The 25,130-nt window shown below is 41.3% G+C and overlaps 1 protein-coding gene across 6 annotated transcripts in view; it reads right to left on the reverse strand.

Moving 5' to 3' along the window:
- Positions 1-25,130, reverse strand: part of LRRC28 (leucine rich repeat containing 28) — a 145,238-nt gene that overhangs the window by 31,662 nt on the left and 88,446 nt on the right. For 3 of the 6 annotated variants that reach the window (XM_033188862.1, XM_033188864.1, XM_033188865.1), the window contains one exon: positions 24,827-25,033. The exons of 1 other annotated variant lie outside the window; for it this stretch is intronic. In XM_033188862.1, coding sequence (XP_033044753.1) covers positions 24,827-25,033 — 207 coding nt within the window. Of the gene's footprint in view, positions 1-24,826; positions 25,067-25,130 lie in introns of all 6 variants that reach the window. 2 more of the 6 variants (XR_004431780.1, XM_033188860.1) reach the window with 1 other exon arrangement.

A 25,130-nucleotide genomic window follows, 5' to 3' on the forward strand; every position in this document is an offset into this window, starting at 1 on the left:
AGGGAAATAGGACCCCCTGATGACACAGGTAACCCTAGACTCCAGTATTGGCCATTCTCTACAAGTGACCTGTACAACTGGAAGACTCAGAATGCCCGTTCTCTGATAACCCCAAGGACCTAACAGCCCTTCTAGATAGTGTCATGTTCACTCATCAGCCCACCTGGGATGACTGCCAACAGCTCCTCCACATTCTGTTCACAACGGAGGAAGGGAGAGAATCCAGGTAGAGGCTAGAAAGTTGGTTCCTGGAGATGACGGTCAACCGACTGCAAACCCCGACCTCATGAATGCAGCATTTCCCTTGACCAGGCCAACGTGGGACTACAATACAGCAGAAGGTAGGGGAAAGCTACTCGTTTATCGCCAGACTCTAATGGCGGGTCTCTGGGCTGCAGCTCGCAAGCCCACTAATTTGGCTAAGGTATATTTTGTTTTACAGGGAAAGACAGAAAGCCCCGCTGTTTATCTAGAAAGACTAATGGAAGCCTTTAGACAGTATACACCTATAGATCCAGAGGCACCTGAAAATCAGGCAGCAGTCGTTATGTCCTTTGTCAACCAGGCGGCCCCAGATTTTTAAAAAAAGCTACAAAAATTAGAAGATTTGGAGGGAAAACAGGTCCAGGACCTCTTTCGCATAGCACAGAGAGTTTACAACAACAGAGATGCTCCAGAGGAAAGACAAATTAGGGCCACTGAGAGCATGACCAAAGTCCTGGCGGCGGTCGTCCAAAAAGAACAACCACCGCCAGGAAGCACCCAATCCACGTGTGCCCCTAGGTGCAATCTGAGTAAAGACCAATGTGCATACTGTAAAGAAATTGGTCACTGGATAAAAGACTGCCCCAAAAAGAAACAGCGCCAGCCAGGCCAAGGACAATGGCAGCCCAAATCTATGCCGATACTAGTTACCCAAGATACAGACTAGGCGAGACGGGGTTCGGATCCCCTCCCCGAACCTAGGGTAACTTTACAAGTGGAGGGGTCCCCGGTCCACTTCCTGGTCGATACCAGGGCACAACATTCGGTCTTAGTCAAGCCCTATGGAAAGTTATCTTCCAACTCCTCCTGGGTTCAAGGGGCCACAGGAACCAAGAAATATCCATGGACAACCCAGAGAGCAGTAAACTTGGGAACCAGGAAAGTGTCCCATAGCTTCCTGGTCATCCCTGACAGCCCTTGTCCCCTGTTGGGGAGAGATCTGTTGACTAAAATGGGGGCACAAATCCATTTTCAACCAGAAGGGCCCAAAGTGACTGACTCCCAAAACAGGCCACTATCTGTTCTTACCGTAACTCTAGAGGATGAGTACCGGCTTCACCAGGAGTTAACGCCTCCTAACCAAAATATAGACTCCTGGCTCCAGAACTTCCCAGAGGCTTGGGCAGAAACAGGAAGGCTAGGGCTAGCAAAGCACCGTCCCGCCATTTTTGTTGAGCTTAAGCCCGGGATGGACCCTGTTCACGTGCGCCAATACCCAATGGCCCTGGAAGCCAAAGAGGGAATTATACCACACATCCGCCGACTCCTAGATCATGGAGTCCTACGCCCCTGCCACTCGCCATGGAACACTCCGCTGCTACCAATACAAAAACCCAACAGTAAAGAATATACGCCGGTACAAGACTTAAGAGAAGTCAATAAAAGGGTAATGGACATACACCCAACGGTGCCAAATCCATACACCCTCCTGAGTACCTTGAGTCCTGAAAATCAATGGTATACTGTTCTAGACCTAAAAGATGCTTTTTAAAGCCTGCCTTTAGCCCCTAAAAGCCAGGAAATTTTTGCCTCTGAGTGGACAGACTCTGAAAGAGGCATAAGTGGCCAACTGACGTGGATCAGACTGCCACAAGGATTCAAAAACTCCCCAACTCTGTTTGATGAAGCCCTCCACGAAGACTTGGGTGAGTACCGACGCCAACACCCCAGTATAACTCTCTTGCAGTATGTTGATGATCTCTTAATAGCGGCAACGTCCCCAGAGGCCTGCATCCAAGGAACCAAAGACCTCCTGAAAACCTTGGGAAACCTGGGTTATCGAGCCTCAGCTAAAAAGGCCCAGATCTGCAGGCCAGAGGTAACCTACTTGGGGTATCTACTTAGAGGGGGACAGCGCTGGCTAACAAATGCTCGGAAAGAAACTGCCCTACAGATCCCCAGACCGCAGTCAACACGGCAGGTAAGAGAGTTCCTGGGATCTGCAGGGTTCTGCAGACTCTGGATACCTGGCTTCGCTGAACTGGCAAAACCCCTCTATCAGGCTACCAAAGAGCAGCAGCCCTCCAATTGGACTGAAGAGGCTGAGCAAGCTTTCCAGCAAATCAAAACTGCTCTGCTCTCGGCCCCCGCGCTGGGTCTTCCGGATGTCTCTAAGCCTTTCCATTTATACGTGGACGAAAGCCGGGGCATAGCGAAAGCAGTATTAACTCAAAATTTAGGTCCCTGGCGCAGACCGGTTGCATACCTCCCAAAGAGACTGGACCCGGTAGCTGCAGGATGGCCTCCTTGCCTCCGGATGACTGCTGCAACGGCCCTGATGGTCAAAGACGCTAACCAACTGGCCATGGGCCAAGAATTACAAGTCACCACCCCTCATGCTGTCGAAGGCATCCTCCGACAACCCCCTGACCGATGGCTCAGCAATGCTCGGCTTACTCATTATCAAGGGCTGTTATTAAACCCCCTCAGAATAACATTTAAGCCCCCGACAACCCTAAACCCAGCATCATTGCTGCCAGACCCAGACTTAAGTAAGCCGCTCCACAACTGTGCTGAAATACTAGCCCAGGTACATGGAGTCAGAGAAGACCTCCAGGACTGACTGCTACCAGATGCAGACCTCACCTGGTTCACTGACGGAAGCAGCTTTGTTCACCAAGGACAGAGGTATGTGGGGGCGGCGGTAACCTCAGAGACTGAGATAGTTTGGGCTGAGCCTTTACCTCCAGGAACATCGGCTCAAAAGGCTGAGTTAATAGCCTTGGCACAAGCCCTGAAACTAGGCAAAGGCCATAAACTGACAGTATATACTGACAGCCGGTATGCATGTGCCACTGCCCACATACATGGGGCTATATACAAAGAGAGGGGGCTTCTCACAGCTGAAGGAAAAGACATTAAAAATAAAGAAGAAATCTTAAATCTTCTGGCTGCCCTTTGGGAACCCAAAAAGCTGGCTATCGTCCACTGTCCGGGACATCAAAAAGCCACTAACCCAGTCACTCGAGGAAACAACCTGGCTGACCAGACTGCAAAAGACGTGGCTAAAACCACTCCTCAGCTGCTGGCCCTCCAGCTGCCTGATCCCGGCCCAGAGAATTGCCCTTTCACCCAGAATACTCAGAAGAAGACCTCCAGTGGATAAGTAAACTCCCCGGAACACAGGTCAGTAATCAGTGGTGGAAAGATTCTAACAACAATACCATTCTCCCGGACAGGTCGGGGCAGCGAGTAATAGCACAAATCCACCGAAGCACTCATCTGGGCCCGCGGCGGATGTTAGATTTGATTCAACATGCTGGACTAAAAATTAAAAACGCCCCTGAAAAAGTAGACGCCACGGTTAAAAACTGTGTAGTATGTCAACTCAATAACGCCAGTCACGGGACCCAGACCATGGGAAAAAGACACAGGGGAGATAGACCTGTTATATATTGGGAAATTGACTTTACTGAAATAAAGCCAGGAAAATATGGATACAAATATTTACTAGTTTTTATAGATACATTCTCAGGATGGGCAGAAGCTTTTCCGACAAAAAAAGAAACTGCACAGATTGTGGCCAAAAAGATCCTAGAAGAAATCCTGCCCAGGTACGGCTTTCCAGTCATGATAGGGTCGGATAATGGGCCGGCCTTCACCGCAAAGGTAAGTCAGGGACTGGCTTCTATCCTTGGGGCTAATTGGAAACTACATTGTGCTTATCGACCCCAAAGCTCAGGTCAGGTAGAAAGAATGAATAGAACATTAAAAGAGACCCTAACTAAATTGACCACGGAGACTGGCGCTAACTGGGTAGTCCTCCTCCCCTACGCTCTGTTCCGGGCACGTAACTCTCCTTATAAACTAGGACTTACCCCTTATGAAATAATGTATGGCAAACCACCCCCTATCCTCCCTAACCTTAAAGACAATCTCCTCAAAGCTGACACAGATAATGGTCTTGAACTTTTGTTCTCCTTACAAGCCCTATAGAGAGTTCATGAGGAAGTCTGGCCCAAGCTAAAAGAACTACATGAAGCTGGGCCTCCACCCATTCCACATCAATACAAACCGGGAGACTGGGTCCTCGTCAAGCGCCACCGACAAGAAACCCTAGAACCCCGGTGGAAAGGACCATTCCAGGTGATCCTGACTACGCCTACGGCCCTCAAAGTGGAAGGCATCGCCGCCTGGATTCATCACACCCACGCCAAGCCTATAGACCCACTCTCGGACCTTGTTACATCCTCGACGGGAGAGGCAGCAACCTGGACAGTTGACCGGACCAAAGAAAACCCTCTAAAACTTGTTCTACGCTGTCAGCAACCTAAACTGTAACTATGACACCTACCTCCTTTATAACTCTTCTACTCTTATGGATCCCTTGTGGGGAGACCCAGGCGAACCCGGCAACATCCCCTTTCGCTTGGCGTTTCTTCTGACTGAGAACTGGACCAATTATGCTCAGACAGAACAAAAGGGCTCTGTATTAGGCACTGCTGACTGTCCCCCTGGGGGTTGTAGCACTCCCATCCATCTAAATTTCACTGATTTTAAACACCAGCCAGGAAAAGCAGCACCCGCAATTTGTTTCCTCTTTGACCAAACACTCTCTTATTGTAATAACTCATGGGTAGAACAAAGTGTTGGCTGTCCATATAGGTCCTGCAAAATCCACACCATTAAAATCCTAAAAACTTCTGAGTCCCTATCCAGTCAAACGTGGCAGTCACACAATTTCTTTAAAACCACATCAGGCTATACCTGGGTTATCTGGGACCCCTGGGACTCCCGCTGGACTTCCCAGCAAAAAGGGCTATGTACTTGACTTCAGGAACTACCTGGCCTAGTAGCCGTCTCTTTCTCTGGCGTTCCCTTGTTCAGATCCAGACCACCCTACACGCGGCTATACAGAACCAGGAAGGGAATTAAATGTCCAGCTTTCAACTTTAACTCCTACCCGCCCCTTTTCCTGGTTATCCCTATTAAGAGAAGGGTTAGAAATCGCAAACACCACTGGCCTAGGCAATCTCTCTGCATGCTTTTTCTGCGCGGCTCTAGGGCGACCGCTGTTAACCGCAGTTCCACTTCCAGACCCGTCTAACGCTTCTCTCAGCCTAAACCCTAACAATAGCCACATACCACCCCCGATCCCTGACGTCCCCTTGTTCCTAAACCCTGGACAGACACAAGTTTCCTTTTGTTATTCAAATGCCGGCACTACCCTCTGTAATACAACTTCCACTCCCAACTCAACCCTCTTTGCCCCTCCCGGTTCTTTCTTCTGGTGCAATGGGACCCTATATAAGAACCTTTCCACTCAGGCCACTATAACCCTACTGTGTCTCCCTGTCACGCTAGTCCCCCAACTAACCTTGCGCACCCCTGCAGAATTTTCCAGGTGGGACTCCGCCCCTTTCCCTAGACCAAAACGAGCTATATTCCTCCCCCTAGTAGCCGGAGTCTCACTCACCACGTCCTTAGTTGCTGTAGGACTAGCCGGAGGAGCTTTAGGTCACTCCCTTATCAGCACTGCAAAACTCTCTCATCAATTCTCCATAGCTATGGAAGCTTCCGCCGAATCCCTTGCCTCATTACAGAGACAATTGACTTCCCTTGCCCAAGTTACTTTACAAAACCGCCGTGCACTAGACCTGTTAACGGCCGAAAAAGGAGGGACCTGTCTTTTCCTCAGAGAAGATTGTTTCTACATAAATGAATCTGGACTCGTAGAAACGCAAGTTCAACAACTACATAAACTCAGCCTAGAATTGCAGAAACAACAATTCACCTCTGCTGCCAACAGCTGGTGGAATTCCTCCATGTACTCCCTTCTAGTGCCCCTCATAGGACCATTCATAAGTATACTTCTCTTACTCACTATAGGACCATGTATAATAAACAGATTAACAAACTTTGTAAAAGAAAGACTCAACACTGTCCAGCTTATGGTCCTGAGAGCCCAGTACCAACCTGTACTCACCGAGACTTCCGAATCAGACATACAAGACCCAAGATTGGCTCTCAAGATACCAGAGAGAGGGGGGAATGAGGAGTGGAAAAATACTGAATATCAGAGGTCAGAAAAGTCAGGAAACTCCCCTTAATGCTAAAACAACAAGGTTATCTGGAAAGCCCCTAGCAGGGCAAGCGGCCATTTGTGGTCTGGTCAAAGGGCGGGAACCAATGAACAACTGACTAATGTTTAACTTTAAATGTCAGCCAATTGTAAACCTACAACTGTAAAAATCCCCAGTGACTCTGTAACTTACTGTAACTTGTTTGTGTCTGACTATAAAAGACGGCTGAACACCGAGCTCGGGGTCTCTCCCTAGGATCTGATACCTAGCTGGAGGGAACCAAGTTCGAACTTGAAATAAAGCGATCCCTGCCGCTTGGCTTTGTCTCTGGACTCTGGTGGTTGCTTTCGGGTCATCGCGGGTCTGGGCATTACATTCTATTCTGGAAGAAAACCATAAAAAGTGTTATATAAAGTAAGCTATGGCTCAGCCTAAACAAACCTAATTCTGCCCCTTGATACAGATTCTTTGCTTGGCCAAACTTTAGTCAGGCTCCTAAACCTTCTTCTAGGTCCATGTGTGGACCTTGTAAAATCCAGTTTTAGCAAAGAACTCTGCTAAGTCAGTTTAGCAAGAACCCCTCACTTGGGATATCTGATTGGGTTCCTCCATTCTCCCCCACCTCCTAGGTCTAATCACCCTGGCCTGTCTTTAGCAAGAATTCTACTTGGTCAGTCATCCCTTTTCTTGCCAGAACTACTTATTGTCTCCTTATTCCTGATGTTTCCTCTGAGCAATTTTCCATCCACTGACCACCTTGCTCCTTGGCTGTAAATTCCTACTTGCCCATGTTATATTCAGAGCTGGCCCAATCTCTTTCCCCAACTACAAGACCCTGTTGCAGCGGTTGTTGTACCTAGGCTGATGGTCTCAAATAAAGTCTTCCATACTATGCTTTAACAAGTGCCACTGAATCACTTTTTCTTTGACACCTTATACAAAGATTTCCTGTGTCTCACCTCCCATGGACAAAGGTGGATGGAGGAGAGGATTAGGGATCAGGCATTGGCTAGGCAGGAGTCTTAGGATCCAGGCAGATGTAGGAATAGAAAGAACTTCCCCGTGAGGAAGAAGTGAAGCAGAACCCAAACCCCAGTCCCGTGAGGTGGGACAGTGGCATAGACAAGACTTAAAGGCCAGAGAGCAGGGGCTGGAACAGGTATGAACCTGGAAAAGGAGGAAGTTGAGAAAGGGGGCCCCCAAAAGAAAGGTCTACAACAGTAACAAGAATGTCAGAAAGAGGCAGAACTCAAGTATTTCCCAGAGGTAGCAGGGCAGTGAGAAGGCAAAGAGTGGAAGAGGATCCAGTGAGGAAATAAGGCTGAAAGTACAGATGGAGATTCCCAGCAAGTACAGGTGGTAGAGACACTTCTCAGATATCCAGGCCATCCCTTCCCATGTGCCTAGGAATGTGCAACTAGCTCTCCTCTCCACTTCTAAGCACTCACTGACTAGGGCTATTTGTCTTCATTGTCACAGAGGTACACAACAGAGTCCTGAGCAGTCTTGCTAACCATCTGCTCTTAAGAAAGAACATAATATAGCGGGGGTGGGAGGTGGTGGTGCTTATGCCTGTAATCCCAGCACCTTGGGAGGCCAAGGCAGGTGGATTGCTAGAGCCCAGGAGTTCAAGACCAGTCTGGGCCACATGGTGAAACCCTATCTCTACCAAAAAATCCAAAAAAAATTAGCCAGGTATGGTGGCATGTTTCTCTAGTTTCAGCTGCTAGGGAAAGGTGAGAGGATTGTTTGAGCCTGGGAGGTTGAGGCTGCAATGAGCCAAGATCATTCCACTGCATCCAGCTTGTGCAATAGAGCCAGACCCTGACTAAAAATTTTAAAAAGAGAGAAAAAAGAAAGAACATAGTCTTTGAAAGGTGTTCTAGGGTTCTGCTTACGAAAACAGAAGACAGGCTGAAGGACAGCTCTTCCTCCTAATCTTTCTTTAGTTTAGGAAAGTCAAAGGCCCAGATAGCTACATTAGGAGGCTTTTAGATTCATTTACATTGCAAAAGAAAACGAATTTAACCATTAAGGACCTTTAGGCCTATGCTAGGCCTTGGAAATACAGCTATGAATACAGTATTAACCTATGTGGAAACAGGAAAAATGGTAACTGTAATATAATACGATCACTTCTATTAGAGAAGCTGGTTGAAGGTCTTATGGTTCACAAATGGGTTCTGGATAATTTGTCCCAGAAAGCAGGAGGAGCGTAATATAAAGTTAAGGTAAGAAAGAGTTCCTGTGGGAGAGGGTAGGGTGGGTTAACATTACTTCCTGCTGGTCCTATTACAGTCATCCTGCCCAGTTACAAAAATGAACCACAATTTCCCTCAAAAGGGTTACAACGATTTACACCCCCACCAGCCACGTATGAGAGCACCTGCTTCTTCATAGGAAGCAAAACGTCATGTTTTAAAATTTTTGCCATCCTTATAGGTAAGAAAAGGTATCTTGACATTGTTTTAACTTGCATTTTTCTACTTATGAGTTTGAACATTTCAAAACTATGTCTGAGGGGCATTTATATACATTTTGTAAATTGCCTGTTCAAATATTTTTCTCATTTTTTGATCAGGGTTTTGGTATTTCACCCCTTGTTTTTTATGAGTCCTTTATGTATCAGGGACATGAGTTCCACATCTGTGGTTTATGTTATAAATACTTTCTCTCAGTTTGTCAGCTGTCATTTAACTTAGTTGATGTATTTTTGTCATGCAAAATTCTGAAAAGTCTTCCAATTTATCTTTTTAAAAAATTGCCTCCAGATTTTGAGTCATAGTTAGAAAGCCTCTTCCCTGTGACATCCAAGTTTAAGCAGAATTCACCCATATTTTTTCTAGTGTTTATATGGTTTCATTTTTCTCTTCCCTTTTTTATTTTTATTTTTTAACAAATTGAGTCCTAATTCATTTGGAGTCTATTCTTATACATGGCATAAAAAGTACAGCTAATAATTCCTTTTTTCAAATGGTGATTCAGCTGTCTCAGTGTCAGTTATGAACTTTTTAGTCCATTGTTACTCCAGTACACCAAAAAGAAAAACAATATCTCTAAGACTAGAAGATAAAAACAATTATAAAGTGTACATATTCCAGAAGAGAAAAACTGTGGTGCTAATTGAGCTGCAAATATGTAAAAAAATAAGAGACGAAACCCCAAAGATTTCACAAAAAAACTAGTAGAACTTATAAATGAATTCACTATAGCTACAGGATACATTTCAACATATAAAACTCATTGAATTTCTATATACAAATAACAACCAACCAGAGAAAGAAATCAAGAAAACAATCCCATTTTTGATAGTATTTTTAAAAAGTACCTAGAAATGAATGTAACTAAGGAGGTGAAAATGTAACTAAGGAGGTGAAAAGATACACTGAAAACTATAAAAAACTGATGGGAGAAAATTAATAATACACAAATAAATGGAGAGCTATCCAGTGTTCGTGGATAGGAAGAATTAATATTGTTAAAATATCCAAACTACCCAAAGCAAAATACAGATTTAATATACTGTCTATCAAAATTCTTCACAGAAATCGAAAAAAAATCCTAAAATTCATATGGAGCAAAAAATAAAACAACAATAACAACAACAACAACAACAAAAAACCCAAATAGCCAAAGCAATACTGAGACAGAAAAATAAAACTGGAGGCATCTCACTTCCTGATTTAAAATTACTTTACAAAGCTATCGTAACAAAAACACTATGATGCTGGCATAAAAACAGAAACCTGGACCAATGGAACAGAACAGAGAGTCCAGAAATAAATCCAAACATATATGGGTACCAAGAGGACATAACAGGGAACAGAAAGTGTCTTCAATAGATGGTGCTGGGAACGCTGGATTTCCACATGCAAAAGAATAAAATTGGACCCTTACACACAATACACAAAAATCAACTCAAAACTGATTAAGAAACCTAAATATAGAACCTGAAACCATAAAGCCCCTAGAATAAAACACAGGAGAAAAGCTCCTTGACACTGGCCTTGGCAATGATTTTTTCGATATCACACCAAAAGCTCAGGCTACAAAAACAAAAATAAAGGAGACTACATCAAATTAAAAAGCTTCTGCACAGCAAAGAAAACAATTAACAAAATGAAAGGGCAACCTACTCACTGGGAAAAAAAAAATAACTGCAAACCATATAACTGATAAGAGGTTAATATCCAAAATTTATACAGAACTCTTATAACTCAATAGCAGAAAAACAACTCGATTAAATAATGGGCAAAACATCTAACCAGACATTTTTCCAAAGAACATATACAAAAGGCCAACAGGTATATGAAAAGGTGCTTAACATCACTAATAAAGGAAATGCAAAGTAAAACCACTATGAGATTATCACCTCACACCTATAAGGATGGCTATTATAAAAAAGATAAGAGATAACAAATGTTGGTGAGGGTGTGGAGAAAAGGGAACCCTAGTACGTGTTAGTAGGACTGTAGATTGGTGCAGCCATTATGGAAAACAGTATGGAGGTTCCTAAAGACATTAAAAATAGAACTACCACATGACTCAACAATCCCTCTTCTGGGTATATATCCAAAGGAGATACAATCATTGCCTCATAAAGACATCTGCACTCCCATATTCACTGCAGCATTATTCACCACAGCCCAAGATATGGAAACAGTGTAAATGCCCATTGATGAATGACCAGATAAAGAAATGTGGTATGTATACATAATGGAATATTTTTCAGCCTTAAAAAAGAGATTTATGCCACAACCTGGATGAATCTGGAAGACATTATACTAAGTGAAATAAGCCAGACACACAAAGAAAAATATTGCACAATCTCACTTATATACAGAATATTTTTTAAAAAAGAGCTCCACGTCTGTAATCCCAGCACTTTGGGAGGCCAAGTCGGGCACATCACGAGGTCAGGAGATGGAGACCATCCTGGCTAACACGGTGAAACCGTCTCTACTAAAAATACAAAAAAATTAGCCAGGCATGATGGCGGGTGCCTGTAGTCCCAGCTACTCCAGAGGCTGAGGCAAGAAAAGGGCGTGAACCCAGGAGGCAGAGCTTGCAGTGAGCCGAAATCGTACCACTGCACTCCAGCCTGGGCGACAGCATGAGACTCCGTCTCCAAATAAATAAATAAAATGAAATAAAATAAAATAAAAAAGAGCTCAAGTACACAAGAAGACTGAAACAGGGGTTATCATGTGGGAAGAAGGTAAGGATGGAAAATAGCAGACATGTAGGATGAACAAGTTCAGAGATCCTAATGTACAACATGAAGACTAAGGTTAATAAACTTGTACTGTATTACAGAATTTTGTTAAATACATTTTTAGCTGCTCTTGTCATGAAAAACTATGTGATATGATAGATATGTTCGTTTGTCTACAGTAACCACTTTACTATTTATTTGTATCCCATAATATCATGTTATAAACCTGAAATATACATAATAAAATTTACTTAAAAATATATATACACGGCCGGGCGCGGTGGCTCAAGCCTGTAATCCCAGCACTTTGGGAGGCCGAGGCTGGTGGATCACGAGGTCAGGAGATCAAGACCATCCTGGCTAACATGGTGAAACCCTGTCTCTACTAAAAATACAAAAAACTAGCCGGGCAAGGTGGCGGGCGCCTGTAGTCCCAGCTACTCGGAGGCTGAGGCAGGAGAATGGCGTGAACCCGGGAGGCGGAGCTTGCAGTGAGCTGAGATCGCGCCACTGCACTCCAGCCTGGGCAACACAGCGAGACTCCGTCTCAAAAATAAATAAATAAATAAATAAATATATATATATATACACACACACACACACAAAACCTTCTTCATTGGAAAATAACACTGAACAGAGGTCATACAATTTGGAAAGGAAAAATGTGTACCACATATACAGGTTTTTATGTATTTTTTAATGGGTAATGGTTGTAATGAAAATATTTTTGATAAGTATGCTTCCATTAAAGCTGGAGAAGTAAATTTACAATGAATTCTGGCTTTAGTATAAACAAAATATTTAAACTTAGAATAAAGTCAAGTTTTAATACACCTACTTTCAGTTTTTGATATTTTTTCAAGTACTTTAATGCCCTAAAAAATTAATGTTCTAGAAAAAAATCATAGGAGTGCACATTCTTCCTTTTGCCTTGGGCTTCAAATGTCTCAACATGGCATTGCCAGATCCTGTCTTGATTCAGATTTTTGCTATTTTGTTTACCATGGATTTCTTTGCATTCATTTTATTTCTTAAAATATTGTATTAAAATGTAATTTATCTTAAAACAAAAAGAAACGAGAGTCATTTAAGGCCAGAAGTTTAAGATCAGCTTGAGAAACAGCAAGATTCTGTCTCTACAAAATAATTAGCTGGGAGTGGTGGCACATGCCTATAGTTCCAGCTACTCAGGAAGCTGAGGCAGAAGGATCACTTGAGCCCAGGAGTTCGAGGCTGTACTGAGCCACAGTTGCACCACTGCACTCTAGCTTGGGTGACAGAGCAAGACCCTGTCTCAAAAAACATGAATGAATGAATGAATGAATGAACGACTATTAGCTGGGCATTGTGGCCCACGTCTACAGTCCCACCTACTCAGGAAGCTGAGGCAGAAGGATCACTTCAGCCCAGTAGTTCAAGGCTGCAGTGAACCATGACTGCGCCACTGCCTTCCAGCCTGGGCAACACAGTGAGACCCTGCTAAAAAAAAATAAAAAATAAAAAGAGAGGCACTAACCCAGAAATAAGTCACTGAAGAGAATAATTTGCTCACCGTGGGGATAAGAGGACTCATGTGTCTGACTATTCACTTACAAGGCATGTGAGCAGAGCTTCTGTTTGCTTATATGTTAAATGGGGTAACAGTACCTGGTCCCTCAATATTACCAGTTGCAAGGTCACTGAATGTTTAAAACAATTGTGATATTTAAATCACCATACAATATGTTTTTTAAGCATCAGACTAGAGAATTACCAAAATATTGTATACTGTTAACTTAAGTAAACATTCATGGACATATCTATTGGTGTAAAAGGCAATACATGTATAAAATATAGATGGGAAAACTATAAATACCAGAATCCACTTGCATAAAAAAGGCCTCAACATGGCACTAAAAATGCCTATTTTAAATTTCTTCACTACTTCTCTGGTATACATAAAGAATTCTTACAACTCAGTAGCAGAAAAACAACTCAATTAAAATATGAGCAAAGCATCTAAACAGACATGTTTCCAAAGAACATATACAAAAGGCCAACAGGTATATGAAAAGGTGCTCAACAAATCCTACAGTCACAAATAGAAGACTTTAAAAGCACATAGAACACCTTGGAATTTTTTTTTTTTTTTTTTTTTTCAAAATGAAACTGCGTTGATAAAATGCAAATGATCTCTGTTCTCAGATTTGTCTTTCAGAGCCCCTAGAGGGCTCACAGAAAGCAGGAAATATTCTTTACTTGGGTATATGCAATGGTAAGGGGCATAGCATACTAGTTAAGAGAGCAGGAGCACAGACTTGGAGTCAGACAACCTGGGTTTGAATCCTTGTTCTACTTACTAAATGTGTGGCTTAGTTTCCTCATCTGTATAATGGGGAAAATAAAGCTGTCCTCAGGTTTAGTGAGAATTGCTAACAAGGTTTAAAAATTATCAAATAGAATTCTTGGCACACAACCTTCTCCAATATATGGCAGTTACTGTTCTCTTTATTAGTAAGTAACGTATTTGGAAGTACGTGCCTACAGTAGAAGAAGGCCAATTAAAAGAGAATTCTCTTTGGCATGTAGCAAATGGTAGTAACACTTTTCTATACTTTAATTGCACAGAAAAGAGTTGGAGGCAACAGCCTCTAGAGACAATGATTTATCCCCTCAAACCAAGGACACAAAATGAGACATGACAGAGGAAGCACCTCTTTTCTCTATATTGCAAAAGAGCTTGTGCAAATTAAACGAGGTGACACGCAAAGATCACATAATAAAGTTAAATAAAAGCTGGCACTTGCTACTTCTTACATAGTTTAGTCTTCTTTCCCTATGTTAGTTTTATAGGAAAAAATGAGTTGATAATTTAAAAATGCTATTAGGTTCAGATCTTGTCTTCGCTTTTCAATATTCTAGATAATTCAGTTTGTACCTCCTGGCTACTTTGAGGAAGGTAATTTTTTAATATATGCCCACCATGAAACAGACTAGTTTATGTTGAAGCTGAAAGAAAATCAGCATCTGCTATGTTCAGATTATACATTAGGCAGCATAATGCCACATGGACATGAGTATATAATACAGACACTTAAATTTTCCAAATACACAATCTGATAAAGAGCAGGGATTGGCAGTACTGAAATTAGATAATGCAGTGGGTGCTGGAGTCAGAACTGAGTCTGAATCCTGCTTCCCCACTTGCTAACTGCTTCCTGACATGAAGGGAAATGAAATGTTCTGAGCCTGCTTCCTCCACTGCAACAAGGAGATAAGAGTATCTTTCTCACAGACCTGTTACGAAGATTAAACAACATATATAGTGCCCAGTTTTATTCCTGGCAAAATAATTGGTACTCGATACATCTTAGTCTTTTACCTCTCACTTCTGAACACAAACAGGAGATCACAAAACAGTGTGGGATGATGAAGAGAACCAGCAGGATGATGAAGAGAACCAGGCAGCTCTGCAGTTTTAGTTGGCACAGCACAGCCTGGTGGGGAGGCCAGGACACCGCAGCGCCAGGCAAGGTCACAGGCTGTACAGGCGGTGCTGTGACAGCCTCTTGAGAGCATGATCCTGGCCAGAAGGCAGTCAGCTGGCAAAAACCCCAAGCACAATGGAATGGCATTCGTAATCATTACGAGGCTGAAATACAAACATGTACTTCATGAAAAGGCTTTGAGATATTTCTTACATTCTTAAGACAAAAAGACCTTCACTTAATAATTGGATTTGGAAGAGATCACTCATCTACTAACCACTGGGGTGGTTTTCTTCCTTTTATTAATATTAATGCACCAATACCTTACAATAGATATATCATGCAATAATATTTTTTAAAGTTCTTGAGCAAAAAAGGCTCAGTATGTAAAATTTATAAAGCAAGGAAGCTGTCCATCTGCATAGATGCTACAGCCATAAAGAACTTTTTCATGTGGCTTTTTAAAGTACTGTACTGTATCCAAAATATTTCCTTTTTTTCTTCCAAACTCACAGATCAGAGTTTCTGACTTAGAAATTAGCAAAATCTAGGAGTCCTGCACAAACTCCAATTCTGTTTGTTTGTTTGTTTTCAACCTCAAGGCTCTGGCATATGCAGTCCACATGGCTGAAAATGGAACAAAAAGCTCCTGTGTATTCAGACTACTGCCCTTTTAACCATACTGTAAAAGCGAGCATGGAATGACAGCACAGGAGAGGACAGAACAGGATCTGTGTTTACTCCATGCTGACCAGTATGAAACCCATTTATTTTATCAAAAGGTGAATGTATACTCTCATCAACAAAATGATGGGACAAAAGAAACAACAACATCAAAGCAATCAACCAAAATAAATTGTTTGGAATGCTCTATCAATGTTAAACCAATTATCATAGTTCAATAAATCAGAGATACTATTAGTCATAATTACAATGCTTTACATACTATAAAATGTGGGCTTCTTAGTAATAAATTCAGAATAATTTACAGTGTATTCCAAAATAATTCTTAAAATGAATTTAAATTACCTACATGATGCTTTTTACAAAGAGAACCCTTCAACCACTTTCTCAGAGTAATAAATTTTTAAGTGCTAGCTTCTTTAATACACACAAACACACAGACTCCATTAACTCTCTTACAAAGTCACTGTCTTTCTAGTCTATTCAGCTTTTACAAAATAAGACCTCACAGTGAATTATAATTTAATAAGATAACTTTATACATGGTAGATCACCAACTGTTAAATTAAAATAAACAGATTTTAATGAATTTGAATGACTGCAGGCTTCCTTTACTGTTGGTTTAAATATTCATGCTGCAGTATCTCTATTTCTGTTGCACAGTTCAGGTAACAAAGAGATGACAAGCAGTGGGCTGGGCACTGTGCTCAGTGCTTGGGGTCCAAACATGAAGACACACACTTCCTACACTTCCTTACAGTCTAGTTACAGAGTAAAAACAGTTCATATTGACTGTATGCTTATGTGGTATTTATAAGTGATACATATTTTATGGATCTTATTCTCACAATCGTGCCATGAAGTAGGTGTTAATATTACCTTATTACTGATACTTAAATAACCCTCCTAAGTCCAAGATTACACAGCTATTAAGTGGTAGAGCTGAGATTTAAAGGCCTGTTTCACCATGATGGAAGTTAGACAGCCTCCCCCAACACATTATTTCTATACAAGCAAGGCACTCCCATGCAGGGCAGGGAGTGGTACTACCTAGCAGGATGCCCGGGGGCTGAGGGTGAGAGAGCTGGTTCTTGCCCAAAGCATCCAGGTATAGTATCAGAGTTAGATCTTGAAGCAGACATTGCCAAGGAGATAAGTGATGAACTAAGTTTCTCTTTGCTTGCTTTAAAGGACTAGAAAACTGGTGGATTAGTTCTAACTTACAGATTTATGGCAGAAATACCAAGAATTCCTTCAGAGAAGATCCTAGAGAAGGAAACTGGTTGACTGTCCAGTATGGACTTGGAAAATACAACACCGCCATGGCAGCCTGTGTGAAGAGCAAAATGTCTTCACTGCATTGTACCTTGAACTGCTGCTCAGCTGCACTATGTGCCTGTTTTTCTGGTTTGTTTGGAACTTAAAACTTTACTGAAAGCTATGACTGATGGAAACTCCAGATTCTTGCTTTTAAGTCAATTCATAACATCTTCCAGACTTCACTAGTACTGCACATTCTTGTCACTATTTAAAAAGCTGTGAGTTCTAGAACCAGAATAACAAAAAATTCCTGGCAAACATTCTGCTCATGGTGCTAGCCCTCATACTACTATTTTTCTAAGCTTCACGTTGTGCCCTAAGAATGAGCAGCATTTCTTTTTCTTTAACTGATATTTGGGAGAACAGGGCTCACTTTCTTCACATTAATCATGTCCCACCCCCTAAATCCTACTCCAAAACCTAGAGAAAAATACAAATTTGTTCACTTAAAGCTCACCTAATCTAGGTATACTTTTCTCTTCATACATTAGCATAGTAAGTCAACGTCTGGCTCTTGCTGCAGAAGCCATGAAATAACCCCGTTAACTTCCTAAGAAAACCTAAACAAGAGCAAAATCCTTATGCAATGAAAGAAAAACAAAGCACTGTCAGAAGACAGTAGAATAGGCTGGGCGCGGTGACTCACGCCTGTAATCCTAGCACTTTGGGAGGCTGATTCGGGTGGATCACCTGATGTCAGGAGTTCGAGACAAGCCTGGCCAACGTGGTAAAATCCCCATCTCTACTAAAAATACAAAAATTAGCCAGCCATGGTGGCATGTACCTATAATCCCAGCTACTCAGGAGGCTGAGGCAGGAGAATCGCTTGAACCCAGGAGGCGGAGGTTGTAGTGAGCCCATATCGTGCCACTGCACTCCAGCCCGGTCAAGAAAGTGAGACTCTGTCTCAAAAAAAAAAAAAAAAAAAAAAAAAGACAGTAGAATCGGCTCAGATGAGTAAGCAGCACAAGGATAAAGAAGAGTTTTTGTTACAAATACTTACAAAAAGACAGAGCTCAAAAAGAAGCATTGCACATCCATTTCCTTGACAAAATTTGCATTCCAGAGTTCTAACTTTTCTCCTGAAAGATCTGTATGGATTTTTGTTAACAGACTCATTCTCTCATTTCTTCCCACTACTAGATTTTGAACCTTGCTTTCAAGACTTTCTTTTCTCTGTTTTCATTAAATAGAGACCTGCCCAACAATTACTATAGAACATCATTTTGTCACAAGCTTGGGTCCCCTTTTTGAAAGCAGCTATCACACGTTCTACTCAAACACAGAACTCACTCCAACTTTTGGGACTTTTTGTCTGTACTAGAATAAAGTTCTTCACTGAAATTTACTTAAGGTCACAAATTCTGCAAATTGGTCCCATTAAATAATGATGTCAAGGCCACAGTTCTTCAAACTGCAGATGAAATACATTCACAGTTCAGTACAGTACAGTTTACATTCATCTCTAAGTCTGAGATTAGGAAATTATTAACTGGTTTCCAACTAGTTTCAATACTAGATTGAAGTTTAAATAGTTTTATTGTGTGGACTTTAATTTTTATTAAAAAATAGTAAACTGCAATTCTTTTCCTGACTTTCTAAGCAAATATAGAGAAAGTAGGAACAAGAGGCAATAGAAAAAACAAGTGCAGTTAACAGATTTGTGTCTTTTATATGCCATTTACAAAAAGAGAAGGGATTTCAGCATGTGCTTTGAAAATGCCTAGGAGCTAGTTTCTAAAACTGCACCATTACTTGCTATATATTTTTTCTACCTAAGGCATCCAATTCCTACAAACAAATACAAGTACTACCACTACAAAAAACTGGAGTGTTCTCCTGTTATGTGACAAAGGGCCAGCTTTATACCCTTATCAAAGTCCGAGTGTGGTCTGGAGGAGTGGTAGAATCACGCTAAAACATGAATCTCTGCACTCACATGCTTGCTTGTCCACTAAAATTGTTCTATAAACAATTTTAGGTTAGTGCAGAGGTACATTCATTTTTAAAAATCTATTTGCATTCGATATTTTTCAAACATCATTTCATTATGTAGCACAAGTCCTTGACACACAGAATAACTCTTCCCAATAAAATAAACACCACTAGAATCTCCAAGAGATAACTCTGGGGCTGGTTTAGAAACCCAGTTAATTTTCCTTAGTAGAAAGTTACTTTCTACTAGCTGTTGGGCTTACTATATGGTGGTTTATGCACAAGCGATTCTGTAAATCTCAATGTCCTGTGCCAAACGTTCCTGATTACGAATTCAATCCCCCTTTTTTTTTTCTCGCTCTGTTGCCCAGGCTGGAGTGCAGTGGTGCAATCTTGGCTCACTGCAACCTCCCAGGTTCAAGCGATTTTTGGGCCTCAGCCTCACCAGTAGCTGGGATTGCAGATGCCTGCCACCACACCCAGCTAATTTTTGTATTTTTAGTACAAAATACAAAAATTAGACCATGTTGGCCAGGCTGGTCTAGAACTTCTGACCTCAAGTGATCCACCCGCGTCAGTCTCCCAAAGTGTTGAGATTACAGGAGTGAGCCACGGTTCCCAGCCCAATCACTGTTTTTTAAGTTAACAATCAATAAGAATTTCATCACTAACGTGGGTACAACTTTTGTTTTCTGGTTTTCTTAAACTACAGAAGTTACTGGCATTGAGTTTGGCTGACACGGCATTTCCTGGGAGCTAATTAAAGGACGCTCTTCCATAGTCAATTTGTGAATGGGCAACCTCACAATCCTTCTATCTATTATTCAACATTAAATAAGTTGTAAACACGCCTGGATAATTGGACTTATTAATTATGCAATGAAAACCAGAAGCACATGGTTAAAAAGCCTTAGAGAAAAAAATCATTTTCTTTATATCTCCTTACACTTTCAGAAGCCAAGAAATGAGTTGCAGTTGTATGAGTTATTTAGTTAACGGAGCTATATTGAATCAAAAGCAAATATTCAAGTTTTGAGGACTCTATTAAATTTCATAGCACTAGGCTCAAGTGACTGCTTTCCCCTCCTCCTTGCTGATAGTCACCACCGTGAACAAAGCTTCTATCTGTAGAATCTTCTGTCACTCAGTTGTGCTGGCATAGTAATAATAGGAACATCCTTTTCTTTTGATGCATCTTTTCATCTTAAGAAGAACATAGTCAAAGAGTCTTAATGGTTTCAACAGTATTACAAGTGACTTAGGGAAACATACTCAAAGACTGTTAATGGGTTAGACAGTATTATAAGTGATTTAAGTCATCCCTTACATATGGTGTCTTTAGTTACCTTTTGAAGAGGCTATAATCTTACATTTCTTTAAGAAGCCACTTAAAGACTGGTTTTCTCCCAAGTCACACTTCTTTGGCAAGAAACTGAATTCATTAAGTGGCTCCCCAAAATAAGATTCCCACCTCCTATCATAGGGAGCGATATCACAGCATTCATTTCATAAAACTTTCAAGTTCCTGTATTATGCTTATAGAATCAAGGCTCCTAGAACACAGAAGCCTTCTAATATTTGAAAACCTTAGGGGTACATGTGAGTGTGTGCCTGTGTGTATGTGCAGAGTATTTCCAAACTACTGTAAAGAGATACCCCTATTTGCTAAGTTTCTAAGAACAGTTCAGTTCTCTTAAAAAAAGGCAGTACCAGAGGCTGCATGCTTTGTTTGACTCTCTCCCAGATAGTTCTTAGCATTAGATGGCTTTGGTTTTTCAGAAAAAGGTTCATGGAAAGGTTTTAAGTGTATAAATTTAATTGTTTTCTTCCTAAAGACAGAACTGAATTCAATTTCCAAATCGATCTTCATGATGGCAAAAAATACCCCCAGAAACAGAAAGACAAGAATGAGGAAACTGTGGCTATTTTGGTCAGCTTCAGTTTCTTCATCTCCGTGGATTATCCTGTCTCCAGTCTCCTGACGCCTTCCTTGAGTGACCTCACACAGAGCTCTCTAGCTGTCTCATCCATTTCTTACAAAGAATATCCAGCATACCAGATGCAGCAAGGCCACCAGGGCTTGTATTTGCTCCCTGATCCTTTCTTCCTGCTGTTCTCAAAGAATCGTTTTAGACCAGGACAGAGCATTGCTTCAGGTAGCCTGCTTCTTTTATACTGGATAATCTTCATCATCATCATCCTCTTGCTTGTATGCTTTTCTAAAGTAAAGTAAAACCTATTCACAAGCCCATGTTCTGCCAGGGCTATAAGCTTTATGAGCCAGGATGGTGCCCAGAGCCTTGTGGAAGCTGCTTCTTATCCTGGGCTATCTGCAGCCCAAGACTTGGGAGTTGTGGTTATCTCAACTGCCATAAGGCATCCTCCTCAAAGTGCAGAGTAGACCCTCTTGCCTCTAAAGCTCTTTGACAACACATTCACAAATTCACAAAGGAAAGTTGCTCCTGACACAAAGGCAAGGCTTTGGAGTAACAAGAAACCTAGAGACAGGAGCTACTCTGTAACAGTAGTTGAACTCCGTAATAGAGTTCAACTCACCACTGAAGATTGTGTACCAAAGAAGAGATGCCCACCTCCCTAGCCACACCAGCCATTAGCATGGTGCATACAGAAAACGCCCTAGTAAATAACTGAGGGTGCCAAGGCAGAAGAGCAGACTAGCCATGTGTATGCAGCACTCAGTTCTCTATCCAACAACCATTTCTTTCACCTTGCACCAGCCACTGCAAGTCGGATCCTCTGTTGCTGCAAGCATTCAGCATGACGCATAGCATCATTCCCAGTACCCCAAACATGACAGTGGTTAGCTTCCTATGGGAATGGCTTCCCTCTATTCTCCCACCACCACTGCCACCTTGGCACATACTCAGCTTGTGTCACTGCTGAAAGAAAGGCAGGAATGAGTGGCCAATGACTAGGGGAATGAGGAGCCAGGGCTAAGGAGCCATAGTGAGGGAGGGAGAATAGGCAAGGCGAAGGGCACGGTAACCAGCTGCAGCAAACAAAAGTCATTCAACTTAAGGAGTTCAATTGTGTGCAGGAGTCTAGGCAGAGCTAGGGCTCTAGAACCAAGATGGCATTCTGGTAAGAGCACGTCTGAGCATCAGACAAGAGAACAGGGCTGTGGATCAGACTCTGGCAGGCTCAATGTAGCCAGTAGTTGTATGAATGGTTTACAGCTGAGACAAAGAATAAGTAATGGAATAACCAAGACAAGAGAAAAACAATTTATTAGGAGCACACCTCCAAATTAGGGAACCAGGAGCTCTGCTGAAGTTGCAGGGGCTGGGCAATGGAAGAAGAGTTACTAGCACCAAGACAGATCTAGATAACAGGGTTCAGGCCTAGGCTTTTATAAGATTTCTGTTGATGCAGAAGCTACTGACGCAAGGCCAGGTGGAAACAAGTAATTGGGAGCACCAGGTTGGTGTATAGAATGGGTAGGTGAGATAAAGCACTAGCCTCCAGCAGGTAATCTTGTTAAATGAATAGAGAGATAGATTGAATGAGGCCAACAAGAGTGTCAATAGGAGTATCTTGAGCCCAAAATGGTAGAGCCAAACTTTGACACTGGAAACGGCCACAAACAACTAAAAGATGCTCAATATGGTTCAGCCCTATTCCCAAATAAGGTCCTCCTGTAGAGAGACCATGTCTGAAATATGGAGACAGCATGTCAATGTGGCAATGTAGGTTTAGAATCAGACAAGTCTGAAACTCAATTCTGTCTCTTACTAGCTGTGACTCTGGCAGATTACTTAACTTCTGTGAGCCTCAATTTCCTTATCTGCAAAATTAGGTTGCCAATAACTTTTATAATAATAGATTTTGTCGTAAGGTTTTGTAATAACTAAATTAGTGAGCATATTAAACAGAATACCTGGCCGAAGGCTCAGTGCTCAATAAATGATAGCTATTATTATTCTTACAAATAGTCATAGTATACATAATACCATTATTGCACATGGAAACACTCCTTTTTACGTATATTGTCTATAACAACAACAACATTATGAATAGTAGTATGGGCAACCCCAGACTTAACAAGCTAATCTGTTTCTGGTAACATCTGAAAGTCAAACCACAGTAAGTTAAAGGCTGCTTACAACGAAATTTGTAACTTTACTCTGAATCTGGTGTTATGCCAGTAAGTTGCATTCTATGCCACACAAATAAAACCATCACATCCTTTATCTCCCTCCCTCCCTCCCTCCTTGCCTTCCCTCATGTATTGCCAGCACTGACTGCAACATCCTGGCAATCACTTGGAAGGGAGTTGGCACTGGTATAGGTCACATTTCCATCTCCATTAGGAAATGGTAAGTACAAGTTTAGGTACTTATTACAAGGAGAGGAGGTGAATGTGAGGGGAGTAAAAAAACACCTTTTTTTAGAGATGGGGTATTGGTATGTTGCCCAGGCTGAAGAGCAGTGGCTATTCTCAGGCACAGTCATAGCTCACTGCATCCTTAAACTCCTGGGCTCAAGTGATCTTTCTCCCTCAGCCTCCTGGGTAGCTGGGACTACAGGTATGCATCACCATGCCTGGCTCAAGAGTAAAAATTTTTTAAGTCAGATATGGTAATCTACAAGTTGTATCTTCTCATTTGAGAGTCATCTACATTTGTACAGTGCTTTATAATTCTTATACATAAACTATTATATTCGACTTCAAAATAACTGTAAAGGAAGCAGGATAAATATGATCTCTGGCTCATGGAAAATAAAATTTATGAAGCTCAGAGAGGTTCCGGTGACTTACTCCAGGTCATACACTGTGAAATGGTGGAATCAGGCTATAACCTGGATCTCTAGATTTGTAATTTGGTGCTTGTCCACCATAATTGGTCTATGCGTGACCTGTGGGGTTAGAGCAGCAGGTACATTGATTTTTAAAAATCTATTTATATTTGATATTTTTCTCACTTGAAAGAAGCTCTGATTTCTTAGAAAAGTAGCCTGCTTCTGAAACGGCCTCATTTTGTTAATTTTATAAGTACAAAATTTAATTATATTTATGGAAAAAATAATCTCCTTAAATTTGATTATCATTTCAGTTGATTTTAATGTATTCAGTATTTTAAAGTTACCTTGAACATACTAAATTGAAAATAGTATGTGCATTGTATTATGTTGGAAAATATTTCCTTTAGGGACTAGTAAATTATTTACTGCCCTCAGAGATAAATTATTCACTATAAAAATGCTTTTATGAGTAAAATCATATGATGTTTATTGTGACAGTTTAAGGTTCAAAGAGGCCTCATATTTTAATTTTTTTAATGGCACATTTGTTTCTTACAAGTTAACAAAATTATCCAGCTATCTATAAAATAAATGTACTGTTTTATTCAAGGCCCATGTACTCTGACATATATTATGTCAAAATGAGTCAGCTATAGCTACAGTGGATAATATGTTATTTTTTAGCCAAGCTGACTTTCTAGCTCAGCAGGAAGTTCAGCCAATTTTAAGGTCTTTAAAGTGTTATAATCTGGTTATCTGGCAATACTATTAGGATACCCAATATCAATTTTCCTAGGGAGAAGTCAACACCTAAGCCAATACTTGTACCAGTAACTATCTTTTCATATTGTTCAATATCTTACACACACACACACACTTACACTTTAATTCCTTTTTTTGAGGAAATCATCTCATATATTTTGTCCCTAAACACAGCTTTAGCACAGATTTCTTTTTTAAAGTATAAAATCCCTCACTGAAATAAATTCCGTTTGTTAACTAGGAATGACACTTTGTTCACTGCAAAAACAAACTTAGAGAAGCAATCATCAAGATAAACAGAAGGAAGGAAACTAACTAATTGGTTCCAGTCAAAGAAACAAAAGCTTTCCATCCTATTCTTTGGCTGTTTTACTTTAAACACAATTACTTACCAAGTGGCAAAAATGCAAGACGGTTTCCAGCCATGGAGAGCTCATTGAGGCTGGGCAGCTGGCAGAGATGGCGCGGCACATACCATAGACGATTTCGGTCCACAGTGAGGTACTGCAGAGAAAGGCACATGTGAAGCCTCTCGGGTAAAGTTAGCAAACGATTGGTAGAAATGTCTAGTGTCTGCAGCTCCTTCAAATCGCCAACCTCTACAACCAAAATCAAAATTGCATCCTTATGAACTGAAATAAACAAAATGAATCAATATTATAACAGTTTAACCAAATGAAATCAGTAGCTGCAACT

This window comes from Trachypithecus francoisi, unplaced genomic scaffold, assembly GCF_009764315.1.
Source record: "Trachypithecus francoisi isolate TF-2019V2 unplaced genomic scaffold, Tfra_2.0 Lachesis_group3, whole genome shotgun sequence".
In the NCBI taxonomy this organism is placed as follows: Eukaryota; Metazoa; Chordata; class Mammalia; order Primates; family Cercopithecidae; genus Trachypithecus; species Trachypithecus francoisi.